The sequence below is a fragment of the Canis lupus genome, chromosome 30 (assembly GCF_011100685.1).
Source record: "Canis lupus familiaris isolate Mischka breed German Shepherd chromosome 30, alternate assembly UU_Cfam_GSD_1.0, whole genome shotgun sequence".
Classification (NCBI taxonomy): Eukaryota; Metazoa; Chordata; class Mammalia; order Carnivora; family Canidae; genus Canis; species Canis lupus.
This window is the reverse complement of record NC_049251.1, coordinates 10,910,070-10,928,406: the sequence shown is the minus strand read 5'-3', so window position 1 is coordinate 10,928,406 and position 18,337 is coordinate 10,910,070. Positions and strand designations below refer to the sequence as shown.

The 18,337-nt window shown below is 46.5% G+C and overlaps 1 protein-coding gene across 6 annotated transcripts in view; it reads left to right on the top strand.

Moving 5' to 3' along the window:
• FRMD5 (FERM domain containing 5) overlaps positions 1 to 18,337 on the top strand; it is a 310,915-nt gene that overhangs the window by 281,916 nt on the left and 10,662 nt on the right. For all 6 annotated transcript variants that reach the window (XM_038580258.1, XM_038580260.1, XM_038580259.1 and 3 more), the window contains 6 exons: positions 1,980 to 2,067; positions 10,809 to 10,897; positions 14,107 to 14,170; positions 14,774 to 14,865; positions 17,431 to 17,505; positions 18,030 to 18,098. In XM_038580258.1, the coding sequence (XP_038436186.1) occupies positions 1,980 to 2,067; positions 10,809 to 10,897; positions 14,107 to 14,170; positions 14,774 to 14,865; positions 17,431 to 17,505; positions 18,030 to 18,098 (477 nt within the window). The remainder of the gene's footprint in view (positions 1 to 1,979; positions 2,068 to 10,808; positions 10,898 to 14,106; positions 14,171 to 14,773; positions 14,866 to 17,430; positions 17,506 to 18,029; positions 18,099 to 18,337) is intronic.

Below are 18,337 nucleotides of genomic sequence, written 5' to 3'. Positions count from 1 at the left end.
TATGTTACAATTTGTAAAAATCTTTTTAAATGTGTAGCTGCCTTCTGGGGGAAGGGTAATGCCCAAGGGGGAGAGGAAATATTTCTAATGTTAATATTAAGCTTCAGCTTAATATTGGGCTGGCTCCCACCCTCCCAAGGGAGTGAAGACACCTATTAGAGGTGGAATCCTACCCGCCCCCATCCCTCTCCCTTCGCAGGTGTGGCCTCTCGCCAGCAGGCCGGCTCCTCCCATCACTGTTAGGGAAATAGCGGCCCCTTGTGGTAAAGGTCAGAACAAACATGGACTTGAGAGCTCTAGGTTCATTCAAAGGAGATCAGGGATGTGCTGGGATAGCCAGGAGCCACTGCCAGGAGAGTGTTAGATGTCAGAGCAGTGGGGACAGATGTCTAGAAACCTAGTAGGAGACAGGGAACCCTCGCAAGAAATGATGCCCACTTTGAGGGTCCTGGAGGCTTGGGCCTGCTCCAGGAGTGAATGGAGCCCACAAGACCCTCCAGTTTCTGGACAGGGAATGAGGAAGCTCCCTAGAAGGGCAGTGGTGCTCAGCTGCCTCTGGTGCCTGGCCTTCTGCCTGCCACATAAACTTTTGCCAGATACCTTCCCCGTGCCTCAGGTGTGCTGGTGGCTGTAGAACTCTGCAGTCAGTATAATGTCTGCTTACCCAGGTTGGCCTCATCTTCATTCTGTAAAAATGTGTTTCCTTGCTGCAACTCTGACATGAGTTCCTGAAGGGCCCAGACTGTGCACTGTATTTCTTGGTAGGTTTTTCAGCAAGCAGCACAGAGGCTGGCACATAAGTGTGCTGATTGATGCCTCTCCAGAGGGACAGTACGGGGAATCTGGCCTGCTCCTCCCCGCTCTGCCTTGAATTCCTGCCCACCAGCCATCGGAGTTATCTTCCTGCCCACCAGCCATCAGAGCCATCAAGTTGTGGACTTGACAAACTGCCCACCCCTCTTGCAGCGAAACCAACCCAACATCTGTAGGAGTGTGTCTGCTTCACCAGGGCTCTGGACTCTGAGGGCGCCTGAGGTGACACTGCCACTGGTTCTGTGTGGAGCTCATGAAAGCACCTGCTAACAGGCAGTTGCAAATGCAATAATGCTAAAGGCCCTTTCCTCAGATGGCTCAGCATCGGAGCTGCTTTCTTCCTTTCTCTGCTTGTTTTCTTTGCATAGTCATCACCCTGTGCACAAAAGGAGCTATTGTGGAGTCTGGGGGAACTCAGCACTATCTCCTGCTGTCTTTTCACCCTCCATTCCCATGTTCCCTTTTAGTAAAGGAAGAGCGTTGGCAGCACCAGCAAGATATATGGGCCCCTTTGTATTTCAGTCTAGAGCTGATCACATACAAAAAATCCATGGCCCGCAGCCAGCTTATAATTGTGCTTTATTTGACCCTATAGTATCTGAAATTGTGTAATACCACATAAAAATCAGTATCTCTGCCTTGTTTTTAAAAGCACATCTAGCAATGGTGGGCCCTGCATTCCTGTATGACTATAGTCATACTATAGTCTCAGAGCTAAAGAGCAGCTGCCCTCATTCAGTGGGGTATCACTCCCCAGTTTGCCAGTCACCACCACTCCCTCCTGTCTCCATTCAGTCATTATGTAGCCTGCCTCAATCTGAAGACATTCAAGTTTTTGACTCCACACAGGAAACAAGTCTTTGGAAGAACTGGAGTATAAGACTTCCTGAAATACTTAAAAAAAAAAAAAAAAGATTTATTTTAGAGAAAGTGTGAGTGAGTGGGGAAGAAGAGGGTGGGACTCTTTCAAGCAGAATCCCCACTGAGCATGGAGCCTGACACAGGGCTTGAGCTCAGGACCCATGAGATCAGGACCTGAGCTGAAATCAAGAGTCAGACATTTAACGGACCGAGCCACCCCCTGAATGCTTCTTAAGGGGGAGTTTACTGCAGGGGAATCTAGGAGAACAAGAAACCCTGAAATCATCTCATTCTCTTTATTCTAGTGGCCAAACACCAGCAACATCAGAGCTGAACTTTTTAAGAAAAGCACAGACCCTGGAGACATACGGAGTGGACCCTCACCCGTGTAAGGTAAGACCCTCATGGTCGGAGACTGCGCTGACCTTGAGCACATGCCTGCATCGGCCACTTTCAGGATCTGCTTGACTGGTTCTTTCAGTGACAGATGCCAGAAAAAAAGTCTCTTCTTTTGAAAACTCCTCTGGGTTCCATGCTGCATAATTTTGTGGTGCCACATCAATGTGAGAGGGTCCGAAGCAGTCAATCTAAATAACAAATCCAAAGCTGGGGCACCACTTTGGCAGCAATGGGTAATTTGGTGGAAATGAAGAGAGGAATGTGGAAGGCCCCCCACAAGGAATGATCAGAGGCCACTCAGCAGACTGCCCACCCTTCCCTGACCTGTAATCTAGTTTCTTTCCAAGAGCGAGGTTTATTGACTGTAGCAGCATAAGTCACTGCTCGGAACTGCAGTGGAGTTGCATTTAATTCCATTATGTGCCTGGGAGGGTGAGACAGGAACAAGCCAGGGAAGCTCTGCCCAGAGGAAACCTCTGTAATTGCTCACATGTGTCTGGCATTTTGGAGAAGAGCTCAAGCAGCCACAGTCACTACAGAGAACAGTGAAGACACATGGCTTCCTCCCCTCTCTGTGACTCTGTCCCTCTACTTCATCTCTACATCCCTGTTGCTTTCACACTCCTAGTCTCTGCCTCAGTTTCTCCAGATTTTTGCCTCTCCCCACTACTGGAAACCTGTACCACCAGTAAAGCTGATTCTCAAACTAATCTGAGGGAGGAAGGACATTGATCTTTTTCTTCCTAACAAGGAGACACCATAAGTTTCCAACAAAAATTAAAAGAACAGAATAGAGGGGCACCTGGGTGGCTCAGTCAGTTGAGTGACCGACTCTTAATTTTGGCTCAGATCACGATCTCAGGGTCATGGGAGTGACCCTGTGTTGGGCTCCACACTCAGCCGAGAATCTGTTGAGATTCCCTCCCTCTCCCTCTGCCTGCCACTCAAATAAATAAATCTTTAAAAATGAATAAATAAGTGAATGAATAGATGAATGAAAGAAAGGAAAGAAAGAAAGAAAGAAAGAAAGAAAGAAAGAAAGAAAGAAAGAAAGAAAGAAAGAAAGAAAAAGAGAAAAGAAAAGAAAAGAAAAGAAAGAAAGAAAAGAAAAGAAAGAAACAAACCCAGTAATGTAGGGGTAGAGCTGCATTTCCCGCGACCTCTTGGTGAAGTGATGGTACTTTGTTCTTGCATAGAATTTGATGCTGAAACTTCAAATATGAACTTTGAGAACATTCTGGCACTCAGAAATCCTGGTCACCTTTCCCACCCCACACAGTTCTCTATCCACCAGAACAACTTACTGCCAGATAACCCCTGTGTTCTTAGGGGCCAGCACTGTCAGGAAACACATTCATGCCTGTTAATACCAAAAAAAACCTTGATATATGGTTATTTACAAATGAACTAGTGAAGCTTACTAAATAATGCCCTTGTATGACAGATATAGTTTAACCTCCATGGATTGCTTGTATACTATCTGCAGGAGGCCTGCATAGAACTGAAGAGAGTTCCAGAGTCAGCTAGCCTTAGCTCCAGCACTGATCTCTGGCTTTCTGGGATCTTCATAGCCTGCTCTGCATCTTGCTTTCATCTATGTGAAAATACAGAGAGGGTACTCAGTGACTGGGCTCCACGAACTGCTGAGTCATTTCAGGACCTTAAAAGACATAGCTGCTCATAGCCAGTGATCTTCATCATAAGGTGCCAGGTCACCTCCAAACCTGCCCAGTCTGGTTGAGGCCACACAGAGCATCCTGCCTTTTCAGAGTTGGGTCCCTGGGCAAGGCTGTCCTCTGATAGCACATGGAGTGGGCAAGTGGTAGACAGTGAACCTGAGCACAACTGAGTGGAGATGGGGGACAATTCTCCATGGTTGCCTGAGTGGATCTGGAAGCTACAGTGGCAGCCAGCCCAGTGTCCAGCCCAAGTCCATGTGTACTCTAGGCCTCTGAGGCTCTTGGCTCAGACCCATCTTTGAGGAGTTTGTCCATCATCAGACAGACAGGTTGAAGAGGCTGTAAGAAGGAACCCCTATTCATACCAGGCACTGTGTGAGGCCCAATCCCTCATTTCATCCTCACAGCACTGACCCCCAGAGGAAGGAGAGAGGAGACATTTGTGGCATGCTTTCCATGGCAGGCCCACTGGAGTCCTTTCACATTATTTTCTCATTGAATCCTCATGCCAGCCCTGGGAGGTGGATGTTATGCTTCCTAGTTTTTTGTTTTGTTTTGTTTTTTGTTTTTTAAGATTTTATTTATTCATGAGAGAGACAGAAAGGCAGAGACATAGGCAGAAGGAGAAGCAGGCTCCCTGTTGGGAGCCCAATGTGGGACTTGATCACGGGACTCTGGGATCATGCCTCAAAACGAAGGCAGACGCTCAACCGCTGAGCCACCCAGTCGTCCCACACTTCCTAGTTTATAGGTAACTCCAGGAGGCCACAGTTCATAAGGGCCCAAGTAGTAGACCACGTTGAACTCCGGTCACTTGCCGTTGTTATGTATCTATAAGGAACAAAAGCCCCCAGGCACTCCCTCTGGGGAGAAAGTAGGAGCGGTCATCTCACTGGGCTTCCACTCCCTTGTTCCCAGGCCCTGTATTTCTTGCTGCTCCAGAGTCGAGGCCCTGCTGCAGACCCCACACATGGCCCCTCAGGTCGTCTCACGGGGCTCCAGATCATGGTTTCCTCAGCCTTCTGGAGCAAGGACAGTTCAGGAGCCTTTACTCTTGTCACTAAGTAGGGTTACTTTAGTGATATGCTACCAAGCACTTGCCTTAATGTTGCTACAGGAGAGCTGAAATAAGCTGGAGCACTCAGTGTAATAAATACCGATGATTTCTATTAACAGAGAGGCAATTACTGGGCCCAGGGAATCTGGGGCACGCAGCCCTAGGGAGGACAGAAGAAGAGGAATCTTTTTGATAATTAAATGAGAGCAGAACAACACTTCAGCTGGGCTCTGTTCTCCTGGACTGATTAAGAAGCTGCTATTTTTCCTGTCTACACTGATGGTTTCTTTCTGCCCAGAGTGTCCTTGTCTGGCCCTGGGACCAAGAAGAGGAGATCCTACCAACTCTGGGTGGGACAGCTAGAGGGCTCCAGTATCTGGCTGGCTTACAGTAATACCCAGGCTCTGAACTTGCACAAGCTATCCTGAGCTCTTTGCATGGCCCCTCAGCTCCCATCTCCTGATAGGAGCCCCCAGCAGAACAAGCCTAGAGCTGCTGAAGGAGAATGGAATTAACCACTGGCAGCCCAGTGTTGGTATTCCCCAACTCTGACACCTCTCCAACCTCAGGAGCTACCATCATGTTCCTTCCAGGGGGTGCTGGGACTGGTTGTTTGCCCTGGATCTCCTGTAAGCCCAGGCTGTGGCTTCTTGCCCTGTTGAGGTTTATGGAGTGGTCAGACCCATCACAGACACCATCCTGTAGTCAGCCTTATGACAAGTCTAAATAAAGGTGCTATTTTTTGAGAGCCTGCACATGCCAGACACTTACATATATATCTCATTTAATCTTTACAACAACCCTGCCAAACTGTTCTTGTCCTCATTTTAAGAACACTGAGCCTCTGAGGGACCAACTAACATGTCCAGAGTTACTGGGATTCAAACCCAGACTTGCCTGAGTCTCAATGCTGTGCTTTTTCAGTTACCCTTCACAGTCTTCCTTCTGGGGAGATGGCATTTATTTAGGAAGAAAGAAGGATTCACTAACAACTCTGATAGAGAACCTATGGTACCACTGAAATCATGAGAAAAATTTAACGTTAAGTTCACCAAGCAGCTTTATGTCTGTTCTGTACGACCAGGAAAAAATTGATTTCAGCAGGATCTTGGTTAAAGCAACCATACAAATAAAATTGTCATTCCTCTGACTTTAAAATAGGATTACTTTCATAATAAGTCACCTACACTCTTCTCTAAAAAAATAACCCCTTCCCCATCTTGATAAGTCATCCCTGACCTCAGAGAAACAGAAAAAGGAGCAGCAACTAAAAAAAAAAAAAACACCTGACTGATCAGCGACAACTTGACCTTATCCCCAAGTAGGCCCCTGATGGCTGTGTTGTGAGGAGAGTGGCAAGTTTACTGCTAAGATGAAGAACTTGACTAAAGCCACTTAAATGGCAAGTATGTGCCAGGATTTCCATTTCTGATCTTTAATGGGGTGATGCCAAGGCTCCTTATAGAGTTGCCTCCTAATTTCCACTCTAGTTTCTTTTCTTTCTTTTTTTTTTTTTTAAAGATTTTATTTATTCATGATAGAGAGAGAGAGAGGCAGAGACAGAAGCAGGCTCCATCGATCCTGGGTCTCCAGGATCACGCCCTAGGCTATAGGCGGTGTCAAACCGCTGAGCCACCGGGGCTTCCCCTCTACTCTAGTTTCTTATGACCATATTTAAGTATATTGAAACTGGGTGATTTTCATAAATGACCTCATGTAAAGGTTCCTAGTTATGAGCTTTCAGGGATGGCAGTAAGTGTGTGGAAGAGCATGTGGAATCTTCTTCCCTAAGGTTTTTTCTTTTAAACATGCATTTATTGATTTTAAAAAGAGAGAATGTGCACATGAACAAGGGAGGGCCAGAGGGAGAGGGGAGAGAGGATCTCAACCAGACTCCCCACTGAACATGGAACCTGACACCAGGCTCCATCCCACAGCCCTGAGATCATGACCAGAGCCAAAATCAAGAGTTAGAAGCTTAACTGACTGAGCCACCCAGGCGCCCTTTCCCTCAGGTTTTTTAAAACAGGTTCCGAAGCCTAGGTGGCTCAGTCAGTTAAGTGTCTGCCTTTGGGTAGGGTCCTAAACCAAGAATGAAGCTCTTTCTACAAGGATGAAAAACTGAAAACAAATAGCAGAAATGAACTTTAGTTTACTTTATAAAGTATTTATACTTTAGGCCATTATCGGATGTAAATTGGGGGCTGGGATATGTGCTGTGGGGCCATCCAGACTTGAATTTTTATTCCACCTCTCAGATCCATTAATGTTCAGTCCTGAGGGTGCTGATCTCATCAGGATGGAAGGGACAGAGAGGATAGATACCCTCCCAGCTTGATAAGGTGGAAGATCTAAGGAACAGGTTACCATTTTCTATGTCACTTCTCTCCTTGTCCTCATTTCTTTCTCTTTTGTCACATAATTTGTTCTCTTGCACACAAATCCCAAGGGCAGGCTCACGTGAGAATGACATGTTAGAGGGAAGAAACTGGCAAGGTTCCCGAGAAGGTGTCAGTGTGGCTGCCTGTTTTCCTGCTGGTGCAGATGTGAGGTGTCTTGCTGTCATTCTGAGTCCTGGTCCTCATGTGCCAGAGACCAACAGCAAACATCCCAGCTGCCCTCGCCCCTTTAGACACCCAGGTGCCAGGTTTTGCATCAGCCTTCCTCCACAACTGTTGCACTGGAAACAGATTGGAGAATTGATCTCTTCAAGTAAGAGACTGGACTGGGATTGCTCAAGGTGCTATTATTACTTACTGGAACAATGTGGCATTTGATTAGGTTTATTCCCAGTTTGTACCTTGCTCAGAATCAGCCAACCTGCTCAAGAGAGGCTGTTCTCATTTAACTCCAACATCTGCCTTCACCCAGACACCAGCCCTGAGTATCTAGACAGTGCAGATGCAGTGCTGGCAGCCTGGCCAGTGCTGCCCAGCATGTGGGAGGACCTGCTCTGCCCTGTGCTCTGGCTAGAGGGGCCTGTCACTGGGACAACTCTCAGAGATCTGTTACGGCCTCCATCTCCTTTCCCTTTTACCCATTTCACTTTCACCTCAAATCCCCCTACTCCTTGGGCCCCTAACAACAAATGACTTCTCCCTTTCTACACCAACTTCCCACATCATTTCCTAACTAACAAAATTTAAATCTGTCAGCATCAGGAAAAATACTAAAATACTACATTTTTAAAAAAGATTTTGTATTAAGCTCCAACTCACAATAAGAACAGCACAACCACTAGCATGTATTGGGTGCCTACTAAGCACAACCTAAAGGGTAGATAATATTATCAACCCTAGTTTTGCAAAGAGAAGTCTGAAACACGGAGAAATGAAGTGACATAGCTGAGGTCACGTAGGCAGTGATGGCAGAGCCAGAACCTGGGCCTGAGTGGTCTGACACAGGGCCCAAACACTACAATCATGGTGCAGGCGCTCTGCTGACCTGCTGTTGCCCACAGGAGTTGGAGGTGCAAGAAGCAGAGGGAGGACCCTCCCTGCCCACCCTACTGCTTCCCTTCCCTACTCTTAACTCATTATTTCTAGCCACCCAGAGTCCTCTGCTCACCTGACCCCTTCCTCTCCATCCTTCCACCTATTCTTTCTAGGCCCTTCCTGTCTCTCAGAACACTGTAAGATGCCTTCCCCACCTTTGCTGCACCTGTGCTTTCCCCTCTTGTTTTTGTTCACATTTGTATTTCCCCCGGAGCCCTTCTGGCCTACCTCATTGTCTTACACATTCATCTGATAAACTTTTCCCGTGGGCCTGTTCTGTGAGTACAAATAAAGTAAGGTTTCCACTCTCGAGTCACTGTCTTTCTGAACCTGCAGTTTCTGGACTTCATTGGGTCCTGCCTGCACATTGAGTGGAGCCCTCCCAGTGCCCACCCTCCATCCGTGGCAGGCTGCCCTCCCTCACCCAGGTCTGCCACGCATTCTCCCCCAACAGAGGCTAGCCTGCTGGGTTAGCATTTGTGCCCCCACAGGGGACGATGCTTTTGTGCACTGCTGGCGCTCAGGTATTAATAACCACCACCAAGCACTGATGACAGGCAGGAGGAGTACCAGCCCCATGGCTTCACAGTATCTCTATTCAGGTTATTTTTAAACAGCTTTTTGCTGTTGCCCCTGGGTTGAAGGACACCGTGCTTGCAGCCAAGTGTCAGGATCATCACAGATCCTGAGGAAAGGACAATAACAACAATATATTAATTGGAAATGTTTGAAAAGCATATCGTTTATTCCCTGGGCCCATATGCTCACACCTATAACCCTGACTCTAAGAGATAGTTTTAAGACAAAACTGCATTTTTTCCTTGAGGCAAGGCTCATGAGGCTCTGCAGAGGCCCCACTGTTCTTATTCTTAGACCTAGTCAGGCTGAAGATGTGTGCCAGGGAAGCATATAGTGAACATGAGAGAGACTAGGAGAGCCTGACAGCCACAGCTCCCATTTGGATGCCTCATACTAGGTACCTGACCCTGACCCCATGACACCACATAAAGTATGGCTCAGACAAACATCCTACATGTACATTTGACCAGTATCCTGGTATAATTTTCTGGCCACCTGAATATAGACACTCTGACAGAGCCTCATCTGAGGCCCTCAAAGGAAGTTCCTCTGAGACAACACAATCCATCAATCTGCTTTCTGTGCCCCACCCCAGCCTGGCTCTCATGGAGTTCATTTTGCCATGTGAAGGATTAATGACCTACAGTTTCTGCTGGACCTCCTCCTCGAATTGCTTGGCAGAACCTCAAGCCTGGTATTTACAAACTGATAGTGACCGGTGGCCAGGCCAGCCACTTTGTTGCTTCAGGCACCATAGGATTGATGGTGGCTATTCCACTTGGGTGGTTGCTTCTTATCTTTTCTTCAGCTCAACTTTGTACAAAGTCCCAGGAAGTAAGGCCATCATAATAATAACTGATGAACTCTCTCTGATGAACAGTTTTTTTGAGGTATAATTCACATACCATAAAGTTCTTCATTTTAGTGTGTAATTCAGTAGTTTTAATAATAGAGTTATGCAACTATTACCACTAATTTTAAAATATTTTGGGGAGCCTGGCTGCCTCAGTAGGTTGAGTGTCTGCCTTCAGCTTGGGTCATGATCTCAGGGTCTGGGATCGAGCCCCACAATAGTCTCCTTGTTTGGCAGAGAGCTTGCTTCTCCCTCTCCCTCAGCCTGAACTCCACCTGCTTATGCTCTCTTTCTCTCTGTCAAATAAATAAAATCTTTTAAAAATAATAAAATATTTTCATCTCCCCAAAAGCTGTCACTCCCCATTCCCTCTTCCCCACAGCCTGGGTGACCAGTAATCTTTTGTCTCTATGGATCTACCTATTCTGGACATTTCATATACATGGAATCATACAAACATGTGATCTTTTGTAACTGGCTTCTTTCACTTACCATAATGTTTTCAAGGTTCATCCATGTTAGCAGATATCACTATTTGATGCCTTTTTACTGCTGAGTAATATCCCATTGTATAGAATGTACCACACTTTATTCACTTATCAGTTGATGCACATTTGGATTGTTTACACTTTTTGACTGTTATGAATAATCCTGTTATGAACACTCATGTACAAGTTTCTGCGTGAACATGGGTTTTCAGTCTTTGTGAGTACCTAAGAATGGAACTGCTAGGTCATATAATAGCATATTATATATGTTTAACAATTTGAAGAACTTCCAAACTGCTTAATGAAGTGACTGCACCATTTTACAATCCCACAAACAATGTGTGAGGGTTTCCTATTCTCTTTGGATGTTCACAACAGCCTTCTAAGATTGGTTACAATTTATAGTTAAGGGCACGAGGCTTAGGTAAGGTAAGTAGCTTGCCTGTTAATTTCCAAATGCTCTTCCCCCTGTCACCCTACTGCCGTGTATTAACCCTGTATCACCAATGAACAACCTTTCAAGGTTTCTCAGCCTTTCACCTCTATGCCTGCATCACCATGATAAGAGGTACTTCTTTATTGCAGGATGTGTCAGGAAATGCTGCATTTCTGGCCTTCACTCCTTTTGGGTTTGTTGTCCTGCAAGGAAACAAGAGAGTCCATTTCATTAAATGGTGAGTATCTTCATTTCCAAAACAGATTTTTTTATACATCACCAGCTGGGGAGGGCTATGGTTCCCATGTCCTTTGTCTGTGATTGGGCAGTTATGGTTCTGAGCCCTCTCCAAAGCCTTGCATCCATAATGATTAACTGATCAAGGTAGTGGTCTCTTCGTAGGGGTCCTGTTCTTCCAAAGGGATGTTCCTGAGAGCCAACAGCATCTCCAGAGAGGGAAAGAGTATAGGGGGTTGATTTCTGAGTAAGATAAGTGACCCGGAGCTGGAGCCAATGTTAGGGAAGCAGAGTTTCTATGAGAACTGAGTCCTTGGGACTGTCCCCCCACTGAGGACCATAGCGTCTGCATGGGTGCTTACTCCCTTACCCCCTGGCCTAATGAAGGGCTCACCCCTGGGGCAGACAGAAGTTATCCTTGAGCAGCTCTGACAAAAATCCCTTCATCAGGGCAGCCTGGGTGGCTCAGCGGTTTAGTGCCTGCCTTCGTCCCAGGGCGTGACCCTGGAGACCCGGCTTCGAGTCCCGCGTCGGGCTCCCTGCATGGAATGCCTGCCTCTCTCTCTCTCTCTCATGAATAAATAAATAAAAATCTTAAAAAAAAAAAAATCCCTTCATCAGGCCAATTCCCACTTTGGGCACTGCCTGCATAAGCATAGATGCTGCTTGCTCTCTCTCCTATCCCTCTTTAGGGTCAGGTGTCTTCAGCCTCCAGGAGCCACATCCCCACCCTTTTTCCCCTCTCCCTTCTCGCACTCCCATTTTTAGCAGGCAAGAGCCACTGCCTCAGCTGAAGCTACTCTGAACTGCTTCCTTTCCACCCTGGCATTTTGGGGTCTGTTCTGGATGGTTCCAGGAGCTGATGCAGCACAGACTGCCTTATTGATGGATATTTAGCTCTCCTGGAAGCCCTTTTTCTGGTCTGCACACATCTTTAAGCCTCATTAGTACATGCTGTATATTCTACTAAGCCTCTGTGATTTCTGTACCTTTTCGGCCTTAGACCGCCAAGTCTAAGCTGGCCAATTCCTCCCATTGGCTTGGACAAATGGTTTACCTTGCCCCACAGAGGTCAGTTGGGGAAGCTTGCTCCTGTCTTGGTTCCTCTGCCTTCTCCAGAAGAGCTTATGGGAAATCTGAGGACAAAGCGGTTTCCTGGCGAGCTTTCTGCTGGGGGTGCTGCAGGGCATCTATCTTCTTATGTCCTCTTCAGCTCCACCACTGAGCTTGTGAACAAACACCACCTTTCCAATTTCCAACCCTATTACTCATGTGCGGACTGAAAATATGATCATCAACCAGAGTGCTAGTGAAAATTCCCCCCAGATACGACCAGTCAGGTCCCATCCCCCAGGAAAATAGCCACTTCACAAGGCAGGTTGCTGCATTGAGTAACCAGGCACACCTCTTTGCTAGGCCTTCTGAAGTTGGCCCACTCACTGTGCTTTTTGGGTTACAATGGTGAGGGTTTGAGGTCTCCTGTCCAACAAAATACTTTTCAGAAAAAGACAATGAGGGTCAGACCACTCCTATCCCAGTAAGGAGCACTTGCTTCCTGGATGTAGCTGGGTTCTCTGATGTTGTTTAGGGCCCAGATCCCGGCCCACACTCTGACCAGGGTAGCTGCCTCATGAGACCCCCTGGTAGAGGGCATGTGTAGTTAGAAACAAGTAGAACACAACTGTTACAGGGACCTGCAGTCCCTAGAGTATCCTTTCCCATCCACAAGCCCTGATGCTCATTTGATTCTCCCCAACACTTTTCATTCTGTGGCTTCTCTCACATCCCACTTCTTCAGTAAGTTTCCTTTTCACTGTGTCTCAATTTTAAAATAATAGATGTAAACCTAACCTCACTTCCAACAGAATCCTCCTTACTTTCCTATCTTGCTTGTTGAAGACTAGATGATTAGTGTATTTGTTTACATATTAATCAACTAATATTTATTGTATTCTGTATGTGTATGAGAGAGACTGACTGGGAGGGAATCAAACAAGGAAGGAATATCATGTGCTTGTATTAGGTCAGAACCGGTGGTCAGAAATTGTGAGCTCTCATCCTGAGCCAGCCATGTTACTAGGAAACAAGTGACCTTCCCTCGGTCCCCTGAGTTTATCTAGTAGGAAATGAGGTACACGGTTCTACCTTTCTGCTACTTCCTAGGATAGCAAGAAAATCTCCCTAGAAATTGCAAAGAGGGAGGAGCCAAGCAGAGGCAGACAGGCATGGTCAGACCTCCGTGGGCGTCCCATTTGGGTACAAAAATAAGGACTCCACCCCTAGTGAGGAAGGGCCTTCAGGATCCAAAAGGCAGCTGTGTCAGGCAAACAGAAGAGAAGTAAGGAGTGACTGATGCTGAGGCCTAGTTCTCTGGCTCTCAGGGACATCCACCTAAGGCCCCGGTCATTTTTCCACTTTGTAAATGTAACCAAGGCTGAGAGCAGTATGTGAAGGTGAGGTCTGAGCTGTGCCATGTACAGTAACCATGTCACTTCTTCTGATTTGTGTCTGTCCCGCGGGTGACGTACCCCAGTATCCTGTTTGCCTCTTTTACTGCAGCCATTCACTGGGCTGGTGGCTTCAAGGATTTTTCTACAAAAACCCCTAAGCCCCTTTCCTGGTCAGTACGCTGCATGACTGTTCCATGTAATCTGTTCTCTCTCTTTGGTATGTTGCCCCACCCCCCTCCCTGAGATCGTTTGACATTTGTTTGCATTAAACTGCATTTTCCATCCAGTGGCACAGTCACCTGAAAGACTCAACTCCCTCAGAACCTGGTTGCATTGTTTTTTCATTATTTGCTGTATCTTGAACTTTGGCCTCATCAGCTACCTGTGGCATCTTATATTTGACAGTCCCATCCAGATTATGCACCTGTATTATGAACCAAATCCTGAAATGGCCCGGGACCACTCAACCTAGACTCACTTCCCATGCAAATGTTTCCCTTTTACAGCCACTGTTGATGAGCCCGAAATCTTCCTATCACTCTATTATTATAGTGTGATTGACCAGAAAACTGTGGATTGAACTGTTTCAGCAACTGTTCTCTAAGGCCACTGCGCTGCTGTCTTGTTTCGGTTCTAATTTTGGCTAAACTGTGTCTGTGCCTGGAGCCCCTTCCAGTCAGGGTGGGCTGTGCATCTACAAGACTTAGCTGTGAAAAAGCAGCCTGCAACAAGGTGACAGGTGCTCTCTTTGTGCTTGTAGGAATGAAGTGACCAAGCTGAAATTTGAAGGAAAGACTTTCTATTTGTATGTAAGTCAGAAAGAGGTGAGTGCTGGTATCCTTCTCTTCAGGGAGGGCTGGGGCACTGAGTGGTTCCTGATGACCAGGACTGAACCAAAGTGGTGTATCCAGGTAGAACCTACGCCACCTGAATGATAAGCCAAGACCTGGAGGTGAGAGATGGAGAAGTGGCTAGGCCCTGGAGCCCAGGACTTTCCTCAGGGATGCTGGTGACATCCACAGGTTCCAAACCTCCAGGAAATGCAGACAAGGGAAGATTCTTTTGTTTCTATTTGAAAATTCCAAAAAGAAAAGAAATTTTTTTAAAGTAAAAAACTAAAAAAAAAAAAAAAAAAAAAAGGTAAAAAAACTCCAGATGACAGTCACACTTTCTCTAGTGAAGGCTAAATCTTGTTTCAATTTGTGCCAGCTAAGACTTACTATGATTGGACCTGCCAGGTGTGAACTTACTCACTGAACTGAGCTCTACCACCAGTGGCCTTCTCTTCCAACTAGCCAGGCAGCCCCAACCTGAAACCTCTTCCTGCAGTCCTGGGGAGCTCTCAGTCCAGGGGTCAGTGTCCTGGCCTAATTCACCCTTCGCTTTTCCACCCACACTCAGCTGTTTCTATGTGGGATTTTTTGTAGGAAAAGAAAATTATTCTCACATATTTTGCTCCAACTCCAGAAGCCTGCAAGCACCTCTGGAAATGTGGAATCGAGAACCAAGCCTTCTACAAGTGAGTGAACACATGTGATGGGAACTATCTTTATCAGAGTCAGAGTCATAAAAGCTACTTTTAGAATAATGGGCAGGAAAGTTTGAGAAATACTGAGAAAGTAGACCTAAGATGACCAGGCTGGGCTTCCTTATAAAACTCAGACTCTTTTCTGGATATCTGTACTCCCTGGAGGGACATAGCTGAGGTCTAGGAATGTGTTTCAGCAGAAATGTCCAAGGGGTCTACCTTGTGATGTCCTTGGACAGCTAAAAGTGGTAGGGCAGTTAGGGGTCTTTTCAGGGCAAGGGTTGGGCCTAAAAATACCCCTGGGTACCTGACTTGAACCAATTTGGCCCTGTGGAGCCATTCGGAGCCATAGGATGCCCAGAATACGAAAAGCTCCATGAAGGAGCAGGCGCAGGCCAGAGGAGGTCTCTAAGCCTTGGAGAGACTCTGGGGCTTGCTCCCCAGTGGGTGGCCTGGTGCTGAGCTGGGGTTAATGCCAGCCCTTCCTGATGTGTCACTGCCAGAAGTGTTGCCAGTAACAGACCAAGTGCCCAGGAGCCTGAACAGGATAGCAGGAAGGGGGGGCAAGGATTTATCTGTTACTAAGAAGCCAGCTTTGGGCTAAAGGCAAGAATTTTGATTACCATGGGATTTGTAAAGTATGAGGATTCTGTGCTGTTTTGATTAAGAAAGTGGTTCTAAAGACATTAGGGAACAAAGAAATAGCCCACTGAGAAACTGGGGTGATGCCAGATAAAGGATGTTTTACTAAAACCCTTGGTCTCATTTTAAAAATAGTATACAATGATTTATGCTTTAATAAGCTGTATCTTAATCAGGACAATATAAGACAAAGTTTGTGGTATAATCCGCCTCTGACAGGCCATAGGTCTACCTCCAGTAACCTCAAGGATCCTGAAGAGAGCAGAATTGCTCTGAGCTGGAAGAGCACCATTTTCCTCCCCAGTGAAAAGACTGCTGCATGCTGGCTGCTATGTGATGCTGGCTGGCAGAACTGGTCCTCCCTCTTCTAGGGCCGCAGCCCCAGAGTCTGTTTCTCAGGCAGGCTTTCTGACTTGCTTCATAATTTCTATGCATTTGATACCAGAATCAGGGATGAGCTGAATGGGCAGCCTGAATTATAACCTGAGTGGGCTTCTTCCATCTCCTTCAGGAGAAAAAGACTTTCACATGGTCAAATTCCCCTCCTGTTCAGTCCCTAGCTCTCCAAGGAAAGGCAAGAAAACATGTCAGCATCATTCTGAAGACCTTTTTCTATTTGTGTCATGGGAACAGAACTGTGCACCAATGACCAAACTCCGTTTCTGAGTCTTTCCATTAATAAATCCCCATACCCAGCTAGCCCTACCAACATCCACACTGGGAACTGAGACTGTTTTTCACTTTCCCAATGATTATTTAATGTTCTTTATTAAGTGTTAAGAACCTCTAGCCTACAGATCCCCAATTGTGCCAAGTCTTAGTAGCAGCCACTCTGGTATCACTCTGAGCACTTTTCACGTGCAGCTTCCTGGCCCTGCCTTTGGCCTAGTACTTTGAAGGGAGCCAGGCCAGACTCAAGGACATGCTTAGGCAAGAAGACCAGGAAACTTAAAGCCTCACAGAGCCCTAAGACAGGTGAACTGCTATTCATGGATTTTGGGGACAGCTCCCTAAATAGTGACCTGCTCACAACAGAGGCTTCAGACCCAGATCGGTTCCTGTCTAGATCTGCACTGCAGGCACCTCAGGGCATGCTGTGAGCTGAGTCAAGTCTTTGGAGGCTTCACTCGGGGCAGTTCTGCCCAGCTTCCTTTTCTGAGAGGGCCATTTGGGATCAGAGAAGTCACCTAAGAGGATATTTTACAGTGCCCATGGCCTGCCAGAGCCTCCACATCAGCTGTCCACAGCCTTGAAAGTGATGTTAATAGGCTTACTAGGAGAAGGGGATTGATTCCAAGTTCAAATGATGGACCTTGTATTAAAGTTAAGCTAGTTTGTTCATTTCAGGACTTCTCAGAGTCTTTAATACAACATACTTTATATGAATCTCCAAGAGGGAGATGAAATAGGAAAGGCAGCCTGTACTCTCTTCTCCACCCACAATTACCCAAGATATGGACATGAATCATCAAATACTAGGACTGGAAGGGACTCCTGAGGTCAAGTAGTCCAGCTCCATCATCTTATAGATAAGACGACCAAAGCTAAGAAAGGAAAAGAAACTTGCCCACACTAGCTAACGAGTGGCCTGAGATTTGATGAGTGATATCCTATTATTCCTCCAGACCACCATACCTAACATTTATTTTCAGTCCCCCTGGAGAGCCCCATGAGGCACTCTTCGGGAACCCTCACTCTCCTAACATGAAAATGAGTTTCAATATGAATGTCCCCAGCACTAAGGCTGTGAGCAAGCTCTCAGGTCCTAAAGGAAACTCAGACAAGCTGGGCTTGTGAGGGGCCTTTTCCTGAAGAGTTTTGTCAAGTAGCCTTTGGAAGGAGCTGGGAATGCGCTGCCTTAGCCTGTGAGGCAGTTGCAGGCCATGTGTCACACTGGACTTTGCCTTGCTGCAGGCTGGAGAAGTCAAGCCAAGTCCGCACAGTGTCCAGCAGCAATTTATTCTTTAAAGGGAGCCGGTTCCGATACAGGTAAATAGTGACAGTAAGTAACTGTTATGGACCTATTTTTCAGACCCTTCTCTTCAGAACAGTGGCTCAGCGGTCCTTATCCTTGAAAACAAAGCAACTGGGAACCTTCAAAAAAGCCTGAGGTTTCCATCCACTTCTCCTGTCTCCTATCCCATTCACGATTTCTTCTGCCCTCACAGTAGCAGTGAAATAAGAACTGTAGCAGTGATTCTTTTCATGTCTGTGTAAGGATTTTTTTTCTTTTTGCAATATTTCTGGAACATGCCGGACAATGAGAAATTATTTCTAAATGAAAATAGAAGATCCCAAAGACTCCAGAGATAGAGAACTCTCTAAGATAAGCTGTCAGGACATCTTAGAACTTACCCCAGCAAGCAAGCCTTTCTTAGTGACCTAAACATTGGGAAGGGCCGGGCCAAAGAAGCCATTTTCCAGTTCATCCAAGTATCTGAAATCTTAGACAGGAGCCCAGTGCTAGAAGACTGTCTCATCCCTTGCTGCTTGTTTTATTGTACTATTTATAGTGGCCGAGTTGCAAAGGAAGTAATGGAGTCAAGTGCGAAGATCAAACGAGAGCCACCAGAAATACACAGGTAGGCTGCCACAGACTTCCCCCCAAAACCAGTTCCTGCTCAGATCCCAGAAGCTCCAAAAATGCAGCAGTTTCAGTATTATGAAGATTCTGAACACACTGGCTCACAAAAGGGGAAGGAGAACACGGCAGGAAGGTGAAGAGATCCATTTCAGCTAAAGGCATAGGGAAGAGTATGACCCTGGTATCTCGGTATCTCTGAGCCTTGATGGAACACAAGGTAGGGCATAGTACCCAGTA